The sequence below is a fragment of the Falco punctatus genome (assembly GCF_963210335.1).
Source record: "Falco punctatus genome assembly, chromosome: 8".
In the NCBI taxonomy this organism is placed as follows: domain Eukaryota; kingdom Metazoa; phylum Chordata; class Aves; order Falconiformes; family Falconidae; genus Falco; species Falco punctatus.
The window spans coordinates 18,248,043-18,268,322 of NC_137588.1; the positions used below are offsets into that span (position 1 = coordinate 18,248,043).

The 20,280-nt window shown below is 37.2% G+C and overlaps 1 protein-coding gene across 3 annotated transcripts in view; it reads right to left on the bottom strand.

The window, feature by feature from the left end:
- The window catches only part of AGPS (alkylglycerone phosphate synthase), a 58,272-nt gene that overhangs the window by 25,756 nt on the left and 12,236 nt on the right, over positions 1 to 20,280 (bottom strand). For 2 of the 3 annotated variants that reach the window (XM_080400372.1, XM_080400371.1), the window contains exons 2-9: positions 18,787 to 18,876; positions 14,706 to 14,796; positions 10,153 to 10,273; positions 9,999 to 10,073; positions 8,271 to 8,342; positions 6,217 to 6,296; positions 3,770 to 3,850; positions 1,186 to 1,311 (exon numbers count right to left, since the gene is read on the bottom strand). In XM_080400372.1, coding sequence (XP_080256498.1) covers positions 1,186 to 1,311; positions 3,770 to 3,850; positions 6,217 to 6,296; positions 8,271 to 8,342; positions 9,999 to 10,073; positions 10,153 to 10,273; positions 14,706 to 14,796; positions 18,787 to 18,876 — 736 coding nt within the window. The remainder of the gene's footprint in view (positions 1 to 1,185; positions 1,312 to 3,769; positions 3,851 to 6,216; positions 6,297 to 8,270; positions 8,343 to 9,998; positions 10,074 to 10,152; positions 10,274 to 14,705; positions 14,797 to 18,786; positions 18,877 to 20,280) is intronic. The other variant, XM_080400373.1, reaches the window with a different exon arrangement.

Here is a 20,280-nt window from a genome sequence, read left to right on the forward strand (position 1 = left end):
GTAAACACTTCCCTGAAACCTTCTCACTGTGCCATTTTGAAACTCATGAACTGTTCCAAATCAATTTTCAATCTTATTTCCTCCTAATGGAAATTTCAGAAGCTATTTTAGCCTGAAGTTACACTTCCATGATAGAAAAGCCTTCTGCTTCACATCTCCCAGTACAAGCAAAACTATACCATCCAGTAATACTTCAGGTAGTAGGAGACAGATGACACTTCACAAGTGTTAGTAGTTTTAGTTCAGCCAGGCCTACTGAATAAAAATGGTGTAGTTCCTGCCAAACTCAGTCACTGATACTGAAGTGTCATATCTGTGCACAGAACAAACATGTCTAAGCTATGAGCTGATGAAAAAGCCTGAGATGATGGGGATCTATTACCTAGAGCGGGGCTGCAGGAAAGTAGTAAGAAAACGTCACATGTGGAACAGCTATTTTATAAACTATGAGAGAAACCTGGAAGTTTGAAGCAAAAAGGCTGGCAAACTCTGAACAGTGATTATTTAAATTCAATATATTTAGTATATTTGTCATAACAGAAAAGGTAACTTAAATCAAAAAGTATGTTTTAAAACACAAATTACCTTGGTTAATATAAAGATGAACCATTTTTATGCTTACAACAGATTCAAGAATACAATACTGTCATTCCCAGTCCATTGCTTCCTTCCTCAAAGTTCCTTCAGACCATGTGGCAGCATTACATTTCACCACTGTGCATCCACATGGTCAGTTAGGTCAGCCTACGGATTTGAAAAATCTACTAGCCTAGGGGAGGTAGGAAAGTGGAAGAAGCTAGCTTGCTTGTCAGTTAGATGGTCCAACTAGACAACTTCAGGAACATCGAACAGGTAGGACAAAACATGACCTTTTGGAGTCACCCTAAAATTTTGACAGGATTATTACACTGGATTAACAGAAAGCACAAAATGATAGAAGGTAACACCAGAGTCAGGACAGGGTAACAAGTCCTTAAGTTAGCCAGTGATTACCAAGATAAAATTGACTTTTAAAATTATAATTAATACCAAAAGCAAGCAAACTAGCATTTCAGTCAAGATTTGATGCCAAAACTGTATCGCTTAAAGCCAAAATCGACTATCCCTTTTCCCCTCTCATGGTGAGTCATTATAGAAGTTAAACCTGCAAACAGAACAGTTAGAAAAAGTATTAGAACTATTTACCAGATCTTCAATGTTTCCATAGATGTTTTTTTTCATGCCCGATGCTCGTGTTGCTACCCATCCTCCTAGTGAACTGAACTCCATGGAGTCTGGTTCATGGCCTGTACAGAAGCCACTTTCAGCAAGCTAAAGAAAGGAAAAAATACATTTTACAGAGCCTGCATTTGTGTAGTACTCCAAATCTCAGTATTCTAGTTCGGGTTTGTTTGTTGCTTTTTTTAAAAAAAAAAACAGTATCCTGTATCCACACACCCTTTCATTCAGGTACAAGTTTTGGTTTTGATATATAAGTGAAATGCAATTGATTCTGCTTCTACTGTGCATACACTGTGCTACATATCAACCTATAACACTCCTCCTCCATATTTTAAAATAAAGACCTTTATTGTTCATAAGGTGTGAATTCAAATATATATGAGAAAAATTTTAACTATGTAACTACCAACTTTGCACCAATGCAGCCAATAAGGCACGTAATCTCTTGTTCTAACCTAATGTGATACGCAGCACGTCTGCAGAAAACATGAACAAATTGCCTGTACTTAATTCTCTCACGGAGTGATGTGTTTTAACATACAGCCATCTGGTTGGGCTTCCTGTATGCAATGCTGTCAACTATTTGTGATGCAGATCATGCATTCCTGTACATTAAGCAGTAACTTGTTTCTCATTTTTCTGTGTTAGCTTGGCTTTGCCATCTGCACAGCACCTGAGGTAGATTGGATGCCCTCAGAATCACACCACCAAAGCTGTTGAACAGGAAGAATTAAAGACCCAATAGTCTCACATTAAGTGATAACTGTGTTAGTGCATTTGAGATGATCAATCTGTGCTGACCAACTGAAAACAATCATGTTGGACATAGGTATTTAAGTATACCACATAATGTGGATCATTAACTATGTTCTGTTGTACAAAGTGGTTCTAACTTAAATGATTGAAAGTCACTGTGTAACGTCTATGGTGATTCATCTAGCTCATGGTCTCCTCCCATACCAGAGGGGCTTGTGGCTTTATATGCATACTGGTCATTTATTAGGGAAGGGTTGACCCTGCACCTTCCTCCTACCCCAAAGATAACAGGAAATTTCCTTGGCCAAATGCATACCTGCATTCTACCTGTACTTCAGTGGAAGTCTGCATTGGCATTAACTACAATATTAAATCATTCTTATGCTCAAATTGTACTACACAAAACAAGCACAACCTGAAGTCCTCACTTTAACCACATCCCACTGGCCAGTAATAATGGAATTCCAGTATACACAATAAGAATTTTGAAAATATATATATACATACACTTTAAGTAGATGGTCTGATTTTGTATTCTTTGCACATTGAAAGAATTCCACAGAAGTCCTCACTTGCTCAGAGTGACTCAAGATATTAAAACCTTTGTACAAATACTAGTTTATTCAGTACTGAACAAATGCACAACTTTTCATAGTCAAAAACCTGATTGAAAAGAGATTTTTTGATCAAAAATATTAAAAAAATAACTGCAACGGCAGTACTCCAGTTCATAAGAGCTGTAAGCAGTAAAGGACTACTGCCCCTTACTCTAAGTGAAAGGAAAAATAGTGGCATTTAAAGAATAGACAGTTGTGAAATATCAAACCATTACCCTAGACAAAGGTCGGTTAAACACACAGCATATTCTCTTCACACTTTTAATTTGAAGCTTGAAAGAAACAGATCTAGAAAGGTTAAAATATTATGATCAAATGATAAAAAAGGCAGGCAATGCTACCTTTCTCATCATAAACAGCTTTGTTCGGTACAACAAGTTTTCTTCTAAAAAGTGGTCTAAAAAAACATGTTAAGAAAACCCAAGTCCCTGCATTATTTGTAGAGTGCATTTAGGTACTAAGAATTGTAATTTTAGACATCATTTAGCTATCAAAACAAGTCCTAGAATTTTTTTTTAAATAACCAGAACAGCACATCCTGAAGAATAACAAACATACACAACTTGCTTGATTATAGAGGAGCACTTAGAAAGACCCTGAGAAGGGTGCTGTGGCTCTCCTGATGAACTGCAATTAAAAGCCACTAAAGATGACTTAGAAATAAAGGTGATTTAATATTCCACTGGACTCTTGCTTTGGGCAACTCTCCCTCCTTTCAGCTACTCTCCTGTAGCTGGCCTGAAGCAGTGCAACAGCATATCTGTTATATGTTCCAGCCTTCCTGAGGAAACCCCCTCTGGCCAGAATGATTAAACCACACATCACAAAGTGACAGTTTGAACTTTGCCTGGTAAGTGGTACCAAGTGTCACGCCTTGCAACCACACTGGTCTATCTAAGGTCTGAAACAGAAAGCATAGCATTACATGCTGTGAATTGTCACCTTATTACTGTAATCACATTTTGCATCTAGAGCCAAAAAGCAAAATTTTTAAAGTGTTCATCAAATACAGCATTCAATGTGATACGGTTCACAGCCATGCATGTAACGCTTACCACACTAGTCTGCATGAAAATATACAAGAGTTAAGCTACAATTCAATTATTTAGATGAGATAACAGGAACAGCTAAGGAAAGTATGGAGAAATACTAGAGGTCTGACAAGTTAAAAATACCTGTTTTTCCAGATCTTGTCCAACAATGCCAGCTTCCACACAAGCTGTTAAGTTCTTCTCATCTATCCAGAGAATCCGATTCTGTTGAAAAGCCAATCAAAACTAAGAAACAGCATTAAAGATTTTTATTCATTTCCTTCTCTAATGCTTAGGATCAACATGCTTGGTTATATAGTTTACTATTAATTCAACTCCAGTTATTCAGCAGTTGGAAGCTGAACCCTCTCACTCCCTCAAACAGGTTACAACTTATGAAGTCATTACTGTAAGAGGGTAGTATACTTACTAGACAATTCATACTAGAAATGTTTAAAGAGTCTTTCTGACTCTTCTGCATTGTTAAGTCAAAACCCTCACAGAAATTAAGAAATACAGTGATTTTCACAAGTAACATGAATGAAGGTGCCTGAATCTGACTATCTGGACATTAAGTATACAACAAGTATTCTTGAAGATACTCCATGGGTTAAGTAGATTGTTTTCAGTTATTCCAGTTCAGCTTTTGGATTTTGACACTGTAAACTAGAAGCAAATTATACTATAGGATGTCAGAGTATATATGTACTTTTGAAATTTAAGATACTTCGAAGGATTCTATTGTTTTATCTGATAAGACAGTCACTTCCCATCAGCACATTCTACTAAACAGGAAAATGTAGTAAACACTACAAACTACATGGTGCACTAAGCAATTGATGACAAGGACAATCCACTTGAAGGAGAAACAAATACAGGTTTAACTTCACTTATATTAAGGACACCGCAGAAGCTTCAGCTTCTACTCTTCATTCTGAAGTATGCTTCTGGTGTACTATAATTTTGTGTATTAATATTTGGAGAACAGCTCTTAACTTCCCTTTACCTTGATTTTTTTTCAAGTGACAGAAATGTCAACATCTCATAGTCCAACTTAAACTATGATTTAAGGCAATTGTCTCCCCTCACAACATCTGGGCTAACTAATTATTCAAAACCAGCTATTTCAGCTCCTTTCAGACACTTTCAGTTTCAGCATAAACTGCTTAACTGATCTAAGATGCTTATGTAATTAGTTTTTATACAATATAGACCCTACACAGATGAAAATACCCATTAAGTGTCTAATAAAATAGCAAAGCTTAGCCAATCATCTTAATTGCTCTGAGACACCCAGGTTTTAACTCTGGCAGTGCTTCTTTTCACCTTAATTTCCTTAATTACCCTCCTCAACGATTACAATTGGCTAACACTCATTCAAGACATGAAAGCGGTCTATTTTCTGACTTGGTGTATACTAGATAATACAAAAGCATGAGTTAACCACAATCCCTTCCCACTCTCAAACGAGACAGAAGTCAGAGCTGTGGGTTATGAATCAGTGAGTTCAAATGAAGGCTTCAGTCAGCACTATACTCTTTGGATTTCACTCCATAGACACCCGAAGAGCTTCCTTCAATACACAACTACCACCTTTGCAGAAAAGATCACTTTGTAGCCAGACACAACTGAGAAACAAGAAGTTTAAATGAAGCACCACTGACTGAGTAGAGAAAATGGAGCCAAACCCCAGGTTGTACCTTCAAGGCTAAAGAGCTCAGTAGGTGCTCAGAGGCAGTAGAACTTTACAAAGACAGCTGTTTCTGAAGCATCTCATTACCATGTAGTCATAAAACTATTATTTTAGAACAGGGGTCCTCAAACTGTGGGCCGGATATGGCCCCCCGAGGTCCTCAATCCGGCCTCTGGTATTTACAGACACACAGCTCCCCGCCGCCCCTGCCGGGGGTTGGGGGGGAACCAAGCAGCCTCAGATGACTGCCTGCCACTTCATCCGCACGCCAGCCCCCTGTTTAATAAGTTTGAGGACCCCTGTTTTAGAAGTATAAAGTTCCTTCATAACAGAAAGACGAAAACTAGCACTAAGTTTTACAGAACTGCATTTCTAGACTGCCATAAAGTTATGAACTTGACATTCTCAAGGTGCTATATACCCAAAAATCTAGGGTTTTTTTTTTTCTTTAAAGTTGATCCTTCAGGTTTTTTATAGATATTAGGTCACCTTACTAACCTTTGCTTTAAGTATTTCTTAGCCTGCAAAAACTAGTGAAATTTGCAATAACAAATAGCTTCCTCCTAGCTTTTCATTTAACCTCAAATACAAGTTCCAATATAGAAGCATAGTAGCTTCCTCCAATTTTCACTTAAAGCTGCTATAACAAGGCTTAACAGTGATTTTTTCCATTGTTAAATACATACAGGTCATATGGAGTGGTACAGGTGTAACTAACATCAGCAAATTTCACTTAAACTGAAGGAGTACCAGTTTAATCACACTTAAGTAGGGATAAATACTTCCACCCCTAATTAATTCTTGCAAAGAAAGAAATGTCATTCCTTAATGATCACCAAAGTAATCACAGGATAATTTTAAAAGTAGAATTAAAAAAAACAACAACTGAGTGACATACCATTTGTGATGTATCCAGTGAGACAATTGTTCTTTTTTCTTCTTCAGGACATTCAAGGGCACTAGAGACACTCGTCCCTCCTGCAAATATGGGAGTGAAATTGTCATCAAAAAATTCTCAGGTAGTTTTTCTTTACATAACATTACTCACTCCCTCCTTTCTGATATTGAACTTAAATTAAGATCACTGAAGTTAACTGTTTGAGGCTAGTGATTAGCCTTTTAAGGCTGTCCCTTCTCCTAAACTGGGTTTCAAAAAAATCAAGGCAGCAGTGGAGCTGTCAATGCTTTAACAGCCCTTGATAAATCATGAAATTTTGTGACCATCTCAGCTGCTTCTGTTCAGTTCAGAATAGATTTTCAAAACTAGAAAAGTAAGAAATAACAAAGCATCCAAGATGGAGTGCTATGATTTCTATATGTTCTTTTGTGATCACTATGGAAGTCACTACACTTCTACCCATAAAACTGGCTTAAGAAGTCTACTTAATGCAAGAATGCAGTACCTATCTGAAAGCAAGAAAGTATGTAACTAAAAAAACTGAATAAAACCAGATCATAGCATCATTTGTGTTGGAAAAGACCTTTAAGATCATCAAGTACAACCATTAACCTAACACTGCCAAGTTCATCACCAAACGATATCCTTAAATGCTACATCTGTCTGCCTTAATACCTCTAGGGATGGCGACTCCATTTTCTTGGGCAGCCTAATGTCAAACTTCTCTACAGGCTTCTAATGTATTTTATAGGATGTCACAGAACAGCCTCCCCAAGGAGCCTTTGGCTTCTCAAAGACTACAAAAGCCATAGGAAAAGAGAGACTAAGATGCTAAAGAAATCCATAGCAAGCTACCGAAGAACAACCAATGGCAAGTACAGATACAGGGACAACTAATAAAACACTCCAAGAGCAGTAGAGCCCATCACCTTTGTTTCCAGTAAAAGGAAAGGAAGCATTTTGCTTGAATACCAATGCCTATAGTAGTAACTCCAGACACTGACTGTACTTTAGCATAAACAGACTTGGAAAGCAATCTGAAGATCTTTCTGTACCCTGGTCAGTGGACAAGATATAGTCAATATAGCTGTTTTCAGCTATACCAATTTACTAGGACCAAAGGTGACTTGTAGCAGTCTTACAGCTCTTCAGATGTACCTGGCAAGGGTGAGTTTTAGGGAGAAACCAGCTCCATCAGTTTGGTATTGTCTTCAAGTGACATTCTTGTCTTTTCAAATGGTTAAGTGTCCTTCCTACAGGGGCTATACTCCTACAGCATAAGCAAGTACCAAGTAAAATGCACGGATTTCTCACAGAATTAAGAGCTCTTGGCAAAGAGCTTCTCACAGAATAAGCTTATGAAAGTAAACTTCCCGTGCTCCCTGAGCTCTAAGTCAAAGCAAGATAGCTCACCATCTACTTCAGCAGGCTTAAAGGAAAAAGCATCCATGATTAAAAACCTGGAGTCCTCTTACACACGCCTTTACTTGTACTCTGTACCAAGTACAGCCTTAGTCTCCTGAAAAGCCCTTGCCACAGAAGTTTAACTTTCAAACCAAACAATGTCTAAAAGGAAACCTGAATTACAGTTAATGATTTTGCAACATGGTGTTTGACCATAATCCTCTCTGGACCCATGAGCTTCAATAGTACAATAAGAAAAACCCCCAATTCATACATGTTTGTGGGAAAAGAGCACAAGTAATGCATCCAAAAACATGATACCTCTAACAGACATTTGAATCTCTTGACTTATTTCCTAGAAAACTTCCATGGCAGAGGTAGATTTCAGCTTCATATAATCAGTCCTCTTGCACATTCAATATTCAAGGTGTTGACATACTTTTAATGACTTCCACTAAATTGAATATAGCAGCTTTTAATACTGCAAGATCATAAAAAAATTAAGACCACACTTAAAACACTACTATAAAAAGACTAACTATTGAATTATGAGCACAATAAATTACTAAGATCACATATTTAAATTGAATTCAAGTAGAATACATTTTCACTAGTAATGTTAAACAGATTTGAGATTTCATAACACTTACCACCAAATGGTATTATGCAGAGATTGTGTTTGCAGGCTAATTCCACAATTTTAACTACGTCTTCATGGCAAACTAAAAAAAGTCCAAACAGTTAAAAGAACCAACAGGATTTATGCTTAATACTACTATTTGCGCTTTGTACTAAATACTGCAGTCTGAATAAACAGCAGCTCCTTTTCCAACACCAGCAAGGAAGACATTTCCAAAGAGTTATGTGCTAAGAGCTGGGTTCAGAAGTGTCAGGGTTCCCAGAGTAAAATTTAGACCTGAAACAATTCTACATTTGAAGAACCAACTACAGCCTTAGTCTCCTGCTCTACCCATGGACTGAGACCTCCTGCAAATTCTCAGGGCAAGATGGGCTACTAAACAGTTAGCAATTAATCTAGGTATCTTGGAGACCAAATTATTTAAAATAAATTGGACAGCCAATTTTCAATAAGAGCTTTAAATTTAAGTCTGAGAGCTGAACACCACATCTTTTTCTTTCTGGCTGACATTCAGTTTCAAAAGTAGAGTTGCTGGTGAAATTTACTTTTCTAGAATGCACTCTGTATCTGGTCAAAGAGGGAAGCAGAAATGCTTGTGCACAGACAAGGAATATGATCAAATACAGTGCATACGTGAGTTTGAGCAAACAGCAGAGAACTGAGCAGGACTGAAATAGGCTTACAAACTGGCTACTTTGCTCTTGCCATGGAGAGCAGATTTAAACAAAGGTAGTTAATTATTTTATTTCACTTGCTCTTGAAGCTGCACAAAATAGCGTGCACAAAAGACTGAGTGGCAACTGCTACTCAGTCACCAGTGCTGTCATTGTCAGTACCTGTCCTCAAGTAGCAAGATGCATCTTATAGTCCTTTTTTTATGCTTCCCATATGTGATTTTTTCCCCTCTAATTAAAGGGGAGAAAACTGAACTAAGACTAAATTCTCATGAGAGATGTTGGTGTTTCTAATGCAGTGCAGCCATCAAAGTATCAAAGTTATAAAAGGTAAGAAAAGAGTTGGATTCACACAGCTAAACAGAAAATAGCAGGTACTTGGATCAAACCATTTTTTGATTAGCTACTGAAGAATGGCACAGGGGAAGTAGCTCCTAGGGACCAGAGAAACAACTGAAGTAGACAATTCACACAAGCATGCAAATAAAGTCATATGAGTTTAAGTACTCATACCCTACTAGATAGAAGCAAGCATGTTTTCTGCTACATGTTATGTACACCAGCATTAGTTATTTTATTTGAAGTGAGCCTAGCCTGCATTCAGATTGCACTGCTCTTTCTTTCAGTCAATGACCCTTTTGTGTCAAGTGTTCTGATAGCAGTTACAGGTGTTTTTTTTTATTCAAGTACAGCATGTTGTAAAACAAAGTTAATACACACTTTTCACGTACTCCTTTAAAAAACAAGATTTAGGCTGCCATTCATACAGCTATTCTTGGGGAACATACATGTTCAAATCACACTGTGGTTAAGTCATGAATTCAGATTTCAATAGAAACTTCAGCTATATTTAATAATAAATTTGACTTTCCTACAGAACAATGGGATTTCACAGGCACAACCTGTAATCCATGTGTTAACAACTATGATTACTATTCATGAGAAAATTCCTTCAGTTTCTGTAAGTCAGTGAAGCAAGAGACAGCTTCCCCATCACAAGCAAGCACAGGAGTTTAGTCAACAATGACCTCCCAGATCAGAAGGGAGAGTAAGACAAAGCTTACCAGGCCATACAACTAGATCAGGAATTCGCTTAAACATTCCTTCCCTGAGTACAAATATCTCATGTAGGCAGTGACCTGAAACACAAACAATAAGTTAACAAGTTCAAACAAGGAAGCACCAGAAGCAGCACTTACATAAATGAAGTTCGCTTACCATGAGCTCTGAATACCCTATCTTCTGCATCCTGTGAATATGATATTTTAGTGGCTTTAAGATCCTGAAGAAATTCTTCATTTACAATGGATGGAGGTACATCGTTAACATTTAAGGATGCCTACAATAAAAGAAAATAAGTTCATTAAAGGTAGGTTCACTCTTACACTCTTGACAGCGTTTCTGTACAACAACAGGTTAACAATGATATCTAAACATAACTATTCAAGATCAGAATTACAGAAGTTTTCTTCCTTATTTTCAGTCACAGATTGCACTTCTCCCTGGTACTCAGCCGACTCAGCACACAGTAAGTTTTATTTCAGTAGCACATTTACCTTTTTTCCACCTGACAAATTTGGAGAAATGCACTAGCTTATGAGTGCATACTGAACAAAATAACTTTTTAAAGGCTTCCTAAGATCCAAGACACCTGCCTGAACAGAACTAGAGACTGTTGATAAACAGGTAGCAAGTGAAGGTCAAAATTCTTTTGACTATAAATTCCTCCTTCAATACACAGAAATACACACTAAAGCCACTACCACTCTGCAAATTATTCTACTTACAGTTTTGTTTCCACCAACCCACTTCCCCTCCTCCTGTCATGTACTGAAAGTTAATTTCACCTTGGACCAAAGTCTAATCAAAAGTCCAAAGCAAGCCAAAACTAAGTTTGACTACTACAAAGTATGACTGTTGTGTTATAGACCTCACACATCAGGAAGACTTTCTAAAAATCCATGTTCCGTCACAAACATGCAAATGTTTCCAGAAAGCCTCCAGGTAGAAGTTTTAATCAACACCTTGTAGAAAAGTTTCCCTTTCAAAAAGGCTATACTGGACATTTTGGCTTATCAACAGACCTCAAATCAAGGTTCTGTAAGTGCAGAGGAAGAACCCCTGCTAAACAATTTTAACCACCCATTCTCCCAGGTTCTTACTATAGATGTACAGTATTCTTATAGCTTCTTAAAGTGCAGACCTAGCCATTTAGTTCTCTTTTGAAAAGGCCACTTTAGATATAGGCACATAAAAATATAGTTCATGTGTTGACTTCTTGAATTCTCATTCTCCAAGTAAGTTTTTTTTACAGGATCCAGTTCCAAAAAAAAAAAAAAAGATCTTTGTAGATATCAAGTTTAATGCTTTTAAGTGCTTTAAAGCTTCAGAAAAATATATGCTTTTTTCCCCCTCCTTAAAAACAGAGTAAATAATTTATACTTTTCTATAGGTAATCTCCCTGCAGGAAGATGTCATCTTTTGCAAATGGCCTCTAATTAAAGAGCCCCTTAGAGATAAAGCTTGTATTTGACTAAACTAGCTTCTCAGCTTCAACTACTCTGAAAGAAAATGTTAACAAGAAAAACTCTTGACCTCAAGTTTGAAAGCAGAACTGAACATTTTTCACTACCACATCTTTCATTGTAACTACAATCTTAAAAATTAAGAGTTGCAAAAAATTAGATTAAACACAGCGCAGTGCTTTCAAACTTCTGCCATGAAAACCTTCCTGACAAGTTAACTGACATTGCCTTCAACTTGAGAGAATATGGTTGCAATTTCATTACAAAGCTATCAGGAAAGACTACAGGCTGCCTAATGATGCCAAAAAGAGCTCGCTTAAAAGCCCTACCATCAAAAATTATTTTGTACAAGATTGTCCATGCAGTCAAAGAAACTTAGACATTTCTTTGATAAGCCTAGCCGATGCTTCTTCACAAGTACAAAGAGAAAACAGCAAAACTGAACTCACTTTTCTTTCACCTTTAAGTTTCTTGAAGTTATACTCACACATCTAAGTTTCCTTTCCCAGAACAGAGTTTTGCCCATCTTTGCTCTATATAACATCCAGAACAGCAGATATTTTTTGCCATTATGTGCCTTAAGATAAAACCTTAGAGGACAGCACCTGTTACCAAGCTAACAGCAACAGAAATAGAGATTAATAGTCTCCCATGTGCCACCACGGCACTAGTCTATTCTGAATAGGTTAAGTTGGGAGAGCTGAAGAAGGGAAGTTTTAAAGTTCAACTGGAAAGTTTTCAGGTAGTTAAAAGATCCACAGTGATGGAACTTGTCTACCAGTGTCCACTGCTAGCATACCAGAAACTGTGTAAGGTTATGTAAAAATTAAAAGTACTTACAGGAATAATTCAGAAAGCACCATCTGCATGATACATTCATGACTGACAGCTAACAACATTCAGAGGTTCAAAAGGAAAACCAAATGTTTGTTTCAGAGTTTTCATATGGGATACAAAACCTAATAAAAATATAGTTTTAACAATAATTTGACTTCTGGAAGAGGATATGTGCTGTTCTGACTAACTTTAATGATAATACTATACTCCTTGAAATGAGGTGTCAGACATGCAAGGAAAAGGCTTTTCCCTCCAACATATTAACTTTGTCACCTACAAACACAGAAGCTGAGATTAAGTGTTGTTCAGGTGAGAGGCATACCACTAGTGAGAGATCATGAATTTAGGGGCCAGTCACAATGAGCACAGAGGAAGTCTTGGACTGCTGCTCTTAGCTCTTACTATTCTGCACATTCACAGTGCTCTGTTCACCCAAAGGGCAGAGCTCGGACAGAAACTTGAAAGAAGAGAAATAAATAGATACAAATTAAAGATCTTTAAACCACTTCAAGAAAAAATCCTTGCAAGCTGTGCTTACATTTTCTATTGTAAACTTTGGTTTCTTACTGGATTTCTATAGACAGAGAACTATTTCATATAATTTTAAGTTGAACACAAAGTGCTTGAAGATTTTTGTTCTCCATATGAGGGACACCAACTATTAAAGCTGTAATGATTCCTTGCTGGTGGGGCTTTAAGTATCTTGATCTTTCTCTTCTACAAGTATTTTAATCCTTAAGTTTTCATCAAGATTGAAAAGTTGATTATTCATCTATAAAAATATTATACACAACGCCAAACAAAAATATATCTGTATTTATTCTTATGGGACTGAAATATTTTAATATTTGTGCATTGAAAGGCTAGACAGGAAGCCTGTGTGAACTAGGTCTAAACTGCTGTCGTAAATCTAGTCTGAAAAGGGAAAAGCTATCAGTAGGCCTTGAGCATCACAGAAGCAGCTACATTTACTGTTAATTATAACAGAAGTTGCATACAACAGGGACCCCTCCAGTCTTATACAACAGAGGCAGGACAGCTGAAAGACAAAAGGACCAAGAGATCCCTCTCCTATTGCTGTTCCTATACCCGAGTTTCTTCATGCTCTGACGACAATAGAAGATGAAAAAACTATACAGCATGATAACCTGATATATAAACTAGGAACTACAAGAGACATTAAAACGGGGATCCTGCAGTAGCAGTTGATACTTCAGACATATTGGAGACTCCAGAGTCCTATTATGTGTCAAGTCAGCCTGTTTCAGATTACAACAAGATTTACAGAACCAGAGTGGCACAACATAACAGGAAAGCATTCAACATGGCTGGCAGACATCCCCAAAAGCTGGTTTGCAAGACATACTGTGGAATCAAGATACTATTTGAGAATCTGCTCTTGACTTCCAACTCTACTTCATTCTACATGTTCTCTACTACATGTAGAAGAGAAACAACAGCTCTCAGGACCTTTGGTCACAAGAAGTTGAAGCAGCTGCCAGTTAAGACCAAGCCTGGTCAAGGAGAACCCTCACATCAAGATGATTTCTTTTAAAACATATTGGCAGATTGAGATCCTTCAAGTCACAGAAGATGAAAGAATGTCTTTATTAACAGAAGATTGAAGAAACATTTGAATTTTCAGGCCCTAAGAGATTACCTGGTTCAGAGATAACACAATCTTGAAGTCACTCAAGTAATGAGTAAAACTTACTCAAAGCAAGGTGGCTATAGTCACTGTACAAGCACAGTCTGCTTCCAACACAGCTGCTTAAGCAGCTATCTAGTCAGGAACCCAGAGCCTCAAAGGAATTCTTTGAAGGGAGTCAGGTCTCCTGACTAACATTAATTGCTCTTTAAAAAGCAAAATATGGATACTTCACAAAACCCAGAACATCCTGAATATGTCTTTCTGAAAACATTCAGTTCAATCTTGAGTATTCTGGTAGCCAGTTTTAAGCACCCAGACCCGTAAAAAAATTACGGTCACATAAGAACTTTGAAATCATTAAATACACTGAAAACAACACAATTTAACTTCACTGTATCTTCTGTCTCTGTTACCATGAACAACATCGTAGTTGCCTAAAAATTCCCTCTAGGCTAACAGTTTCCAGTCTTGAAAAGCAACCTACAAACAAGGACAGAAAACTCCCTGTGTTGGAAATCTTCATTCCAATAAAAGTACTACCAGTTAACCTGGAACCACAAGTCATACTAAGTCACTGAAGGTTTCACAGCGTTTTTTCAAACTATTCGACGTATAACTACTGAGGTATTAATACACTATATTTAAATTAATTATATGCAATGTGACCTTCAGGACAACAGCTGCATCATCTTTAACAGTGTGGTCTTGGTTATCACCAAGACTAATGTTCAAAAGAACTGGTTCAGCTATTTACTTACTCTAGAGGTAGTTTTGTGCTCCAGACTTGCTCCAAAGGTTTTTTCTATCCATTCCTTAAAAGTTGGTAATACCATACCACCTAATCTGTACCTGAAAAGTCAATATTACAGAGTCATTTTAAATCACTGTATTTCAGATACACTTCTTTTGATTCTATGTATGCACAAAAATTTTAAATAAAGTTCTTCACCTACAAGCCTACAGAACTTCTGCACATTTAGTTTTCATGCAACTGCACATTTCATTGTATCTAACTTTTGTACTTCACAGAAAATTCAATCAATTGTCAACATCTTAGGTATTATTTTTTTCATGACCTTTGGGAATTGTGGCATAAGGCTTTTCAGACATCCCACCCCCCCATCTTTGCTCTTAAAAAAGGTCTCTCCCTTTCAATAGTGTAGAAAGCAGTGTCACAGTTTAAATGCCAGTTACAGGCAGAGGACATGTTTACTGTTTACATTGCAGTGTATCCAGTCTCAGACACATGAACCCAGCTCAGTACACCTTACATGTTTTTCTTGAAAAGAACAGTGTTAAAGGTTCCTTCCTCAGAGTGCATCAGAATTCGTCAAGCAACATGAAATTATTTTTATCACAAACTCTTCAATAACAGTTCAGCCATGTAACAAAAGAACTCAGACATGGGACAGAGGAACTGTTTGTGATCATGTGTACCACATGTGAAAACAAGTAAGGCTGGGGACACACTTCAGCAGGTAGAAACTACTGCTATTAATTGTATACATATACACACCTTGTGCAGTTTACATATGCACAAGCATTCTCTCAAAGGAGAAAAAGGACTTTTCTTTGGTATTAAGAGCTTTCAGCAGCTGAGAAACTTTACTATAGTTTGCACCTGGGACACTGCATTAGGCCCAGTGGGCCTTCCTTCTAAGATTATTCAGTCACTTAATCCAGTTATGACCCTGTCCTTCACAGCTGTTGCAAACAACTCTACAACTAAGTCACCTATTATACAAAAAGATCAATTCCTTTCCTTCCCTTACCTCAACTACCACCTAGTTCTCCTATTGCAAAAAAACCCAACCCTACTCTATTCCTAGAGATAAAAGGCTACAATTGTATCTCAACTCAAGCTAGACTCTTCAGCTTTGAAGACAGCATTCAAGCATTCCTCCTGCAACAGTTATTGTTCCATCACACCAATGTGAAACAGTTACATTCATTCTATGAAAAGGAAAGTGCAGTAAGCAATGAAAGTTTAATGCATTCCCATCAGGAGTTTGCAACAAAGGTACAGATGGACTCAAGTGTCAGCTTGGTTTGTTTTTTTTCTCCACACACTTTTTGGTATTGCCAACCTATTACTATAGGTAGCATGCAAGCGTAACCTTAATCACTTGTTCAAAGGACAAACTAAAGCCATCAGAAAACCAACAACTTTTAAGTCAAGACACGGACAAAAGTCACAGTATTAAGGGAGTTAGTGAGTTTACTGCACAGAACACAACACAGTTACTCAGGAAGCAAGCTTTGTATGTTGATGGTGCAAGAAGCTCCACATACACACACACACCCCGCCAAAAGACCTCCCCACACATACCCCCAAGAAACAGGTTTAGTTGCTCAGACTAGTAAGTATCATCTATCCCTGGTGAGATGGTACAGTCTGTAACAAGAAGATGATTTGACACACAGAAAAGCATGACCTGTTGGGAAAGTCAGCGTGGCTTTCCTGTTTCACTAACCCTTGGAGTTCTATCAGTCTGTGAAGTAACCAAAATGAACAAAGGGAATACAGTGAACATGAAATTCCATGTTCCTTTATACTTCCACAGGTGTTTGCTCCAAAAGCTATTTAAGAAAATACATTGCTACAGTACAGAATGAAAGGTTCTTCTACAGGCTGAAGGATAAGACAAAGTTAAGACAAAAAACAAAAGGCAGGGTTTATTGATCACTGTCCAAGACAGGCTCATGAGTGCAGCCCGCCACACACTAGTACTGGAATCAGTTTTACACAATATTTTCATCAGTGACCTGGATTCAGAGGACTCTCCAACTAGGTGACTAATATTGAGCTCTTTTGGAGAGACTGGAACTGAGAGAGAAACTCGACCTTAAAAAAACTGGAGCAGACAAATGAAGATAGAAGAGAAAATTTAGGTAATTACAAAAGCCAAGAAAAAAAGCAGCATTACTTGCATATTTTGCAGAATCAGACTGGTAGTCTGTACAGCAAAAATCATGGCATCTTGACTGACAACATACAACAGCAGCCAGTGCTATGCATCAGCCAGGCAGCTGTAAGACAGACAACAGTTTTTTGCCATTCTGTAGAACCCTTGTGTATACACACCTTGAGTGCTGCACAGTTTTTGTCCCTGTATCTCCAAAAAGATGTAGTAGAACTAGAGATGTAGTAGGGGTTCAGAGAACAACTGTGAAGACTAAAGGGCCTTACAATCAGACTGAAATGCCCAGGACTCCTCAGCATGGAGAGAAATTGGAATGAAGATATGACTGAGTCTTACATAATCAATAAAAAAAGTAGATAAGCTGAAGAACTATCATTCACCTAATCCTGCCACACAGTAAGGGATACTTTATTTAAAACACAAGTACTTTACAGAACAGCACAGCAACCTGTAACTTGCTGCCATGGTACGCTATAGAGACAGGTAGTATCAGCAGACTTGAAAGCTAGACGAATTCATGGACAACAGATCTTTAAGTGGATACTGAAAGGACACGACATCTGTATCTTTCCAGATGCTTATTCTCCCATTTTGACTTCAAACACTTTTGCCACCGTGACAAACTATTCCACAGAAACTACACTGGTGTGGCCCAACAGGGCATTTCTAGTATTATCTATCAGTTAGAATACAGATGGGGGGAAAAAACCCAACACTATTGTCCCCCCTTCTAGAACTATGACTGACTGGTACTCATCAGTCAAACAGCAGCCTCAATGCTTCCTCCTGAAAAAAAATATTCAAGTCCAGTCCTTCACCATTTTTCCCTTCAAAGTACACTGGGTAGATTTTTTTTGTGCAGCATAACCTACCCCAGATAAACAAAAATAACAGATGAAAGAATGAGCAACAAAGTGACAAGTGTCAGAATCCTGGCAAGATAAGAAAGATGACGAAGATCTCCCTAAATGTTATAACATGAACTCAAGTGCCTAAGACAAGGCTAGGCATTTTAATCTGGGCCTGGAAATTAAGAGCTGAAGCACTCAACGTCCTAGTTTGAATCAAAGCTTCAAAAACCTAACTAGCTCATGCTAGTTTATACAAGCTCAAAGACCAGGAAAAAGTTTTTCCTGAAGGACAGTACTTATTTCAAACTTAATTCTCTTCCCCATGCTTTTTCTTTACTCTTACAAAAAGGGTATTTTTTGAACCACAGAAGAGACTGCAAGACTACTTTCCGCTGAGGCAGAAAAAAACCCAGCATTAAGTTGTCAAGTGAGAGGCTGAAGTTTCACTGGAAGAAAAGTGAAGAAATCCTCAAGTTGACTTAATTTTAATGTCATTTCCTTAAAAAAATTCTCAGAAAAACAAGCTTGTGATACAAAGGGCTAGTAGGCAATAAATCAGAAGTGTTGCCACTACAGAACATACAACTGAAAAGCCGTTTATTTTTAAGATCAGAGGATAAAGCAGCTCCATGCACAATGGTTAAGAAACCTAAAACACAAGTTGAAAGTTTAATTAAGCAATTTGTTGATGATCAAGAAATTCTCAAAACTGCACAGACCTGCTGCACGTTACCTAAAGCTTTAGAACATGGTGCCGATTCTCAGTCTGATGTCATTCTCCAAAGGAAGTTTAATACACAGAGCCTATGAAGTTACTGAGACTCATTAATTTGTCTTCAAAATACTTTTAGTTCAAAATCCACTAAGCCAAACTACTTTTATTTTACTACACATTAGACTACTGTGCATAGAATTCAGTAAATCTGTTACATGAAGAACTAATAATCTGTTCTATGAGATAAAGCAAGTTACTACCTTCTTTGGATTACCTGAGCAGTGCAGTTTTAAAACTTTTAAAAAACTTACTAAATAAGATACTTCAGTTATATAAGTTTTCAACTTACCTTTTTCCTGTAAATTCTGCTTGACCCTTCTTATTGAAGATGAATTTGGAGTCATTATATCCCCATCCATTCCACTTCAGAAGTTCTTGCCTTAAAGGGAGAAAAATAAGTGAGAATGTTAGCATACTGCAAGCCCAAAATTATTTGCAGTTATATGGCTTTGGAAAAAAGCCTTATCAGATAGCAATACAAGAAATCAAGTACGTATCAGAAGTGCATAGCTTAGAGCTAAAAGTAATTCTGCTGGCACAATCACTACTCCTTCAGATAGCATCCTAAGACTTAAAAGACAAGATGCTTTATAAAAACTACCACCAGCTTACTACATGTCAGTCAGCAACTACAGTCAGTGCACACTGTAACGTGATATTCTCAAATTGTCAAGAGTAATGTTTGAAAGATGCTTGGTTTTAAATCTACACATAAATATTAACACACAAATAGGTAATAACCAAATATTTTCAGAATTAAAAAGACAATTCTAGTTGTTTGGTAACACTACTGTAATCTCTGCGCATTCTTAATAACATTCACTTGATGTGGCACTTTCAGAGAGACATTTAGATTGAAAATACATTTTGGAAAGTCAAAAAACCAAACGCCAAGAACCACAGGAATAACATACTAAATGCAACATGAATGTGTCACCATAAGAAAGAGAAGATAAAAAACCAAACCCACAACTGCCAAAACACAACCACAAAATTGAAATACCTTAAGCACAACCATATCCTAAGAGATACTGTGTTGCTAAAGTCATTAGAAGTGTATCAATGTAAGATTTAAGACTCAGAAATATACAAAGAGTAATTACACATTAAACTAAGAAGTCTGCTATTTATTTACAGCAGAAATTAAATACCAACCTAAACCCTGAATTTTATTAATATAAATTCTTAGTCTGAAAACAGGTGATCTACCTTGCTTTACCATATACAGTGAACGAAGCTTACTCTGACTGTCTAATGCAAAACTAAGATGATCAGAGGTGACCATTTCAAAAAGACCTCATGATTCAGAGAAAGTACTGCCTCAAGTCAGTTGTAGGTAACACTGGCATTAAAAGGTAACTGGGTGATGACTGATTACCAAAGACCTTCATTATAAAGATAATATTAACATAGGCTGCTGACATACTGTCAGTGTTGTAATTAAACAGACTTGGCTTAATAAAAGTTCTTTCTTCAAACTGCCTGTACACAAGATTTCAATTAAAAGAAAAAATATCCATGGATGTGTATTTCTTTACAATTGTTTGAACCAGACATTTCAACAAGCCTTTGACAAATCTAGCACTTTAAGCAAGCTTTATCAGTTACTGAGTACTGAAACTGCATTATACAGTTTTGTGAGATATTCAGTCTACGCTGTTCTTCCACAGTGAGGAACTGATTCTAAAGTTTCAGCCAGAATTAAACTGTTTGAGCAGACCACTGTCCAGACACAGAAGCCCCTCTGGCTGCCTCCTCTCTTGATAGACTTGATCTTTAGATG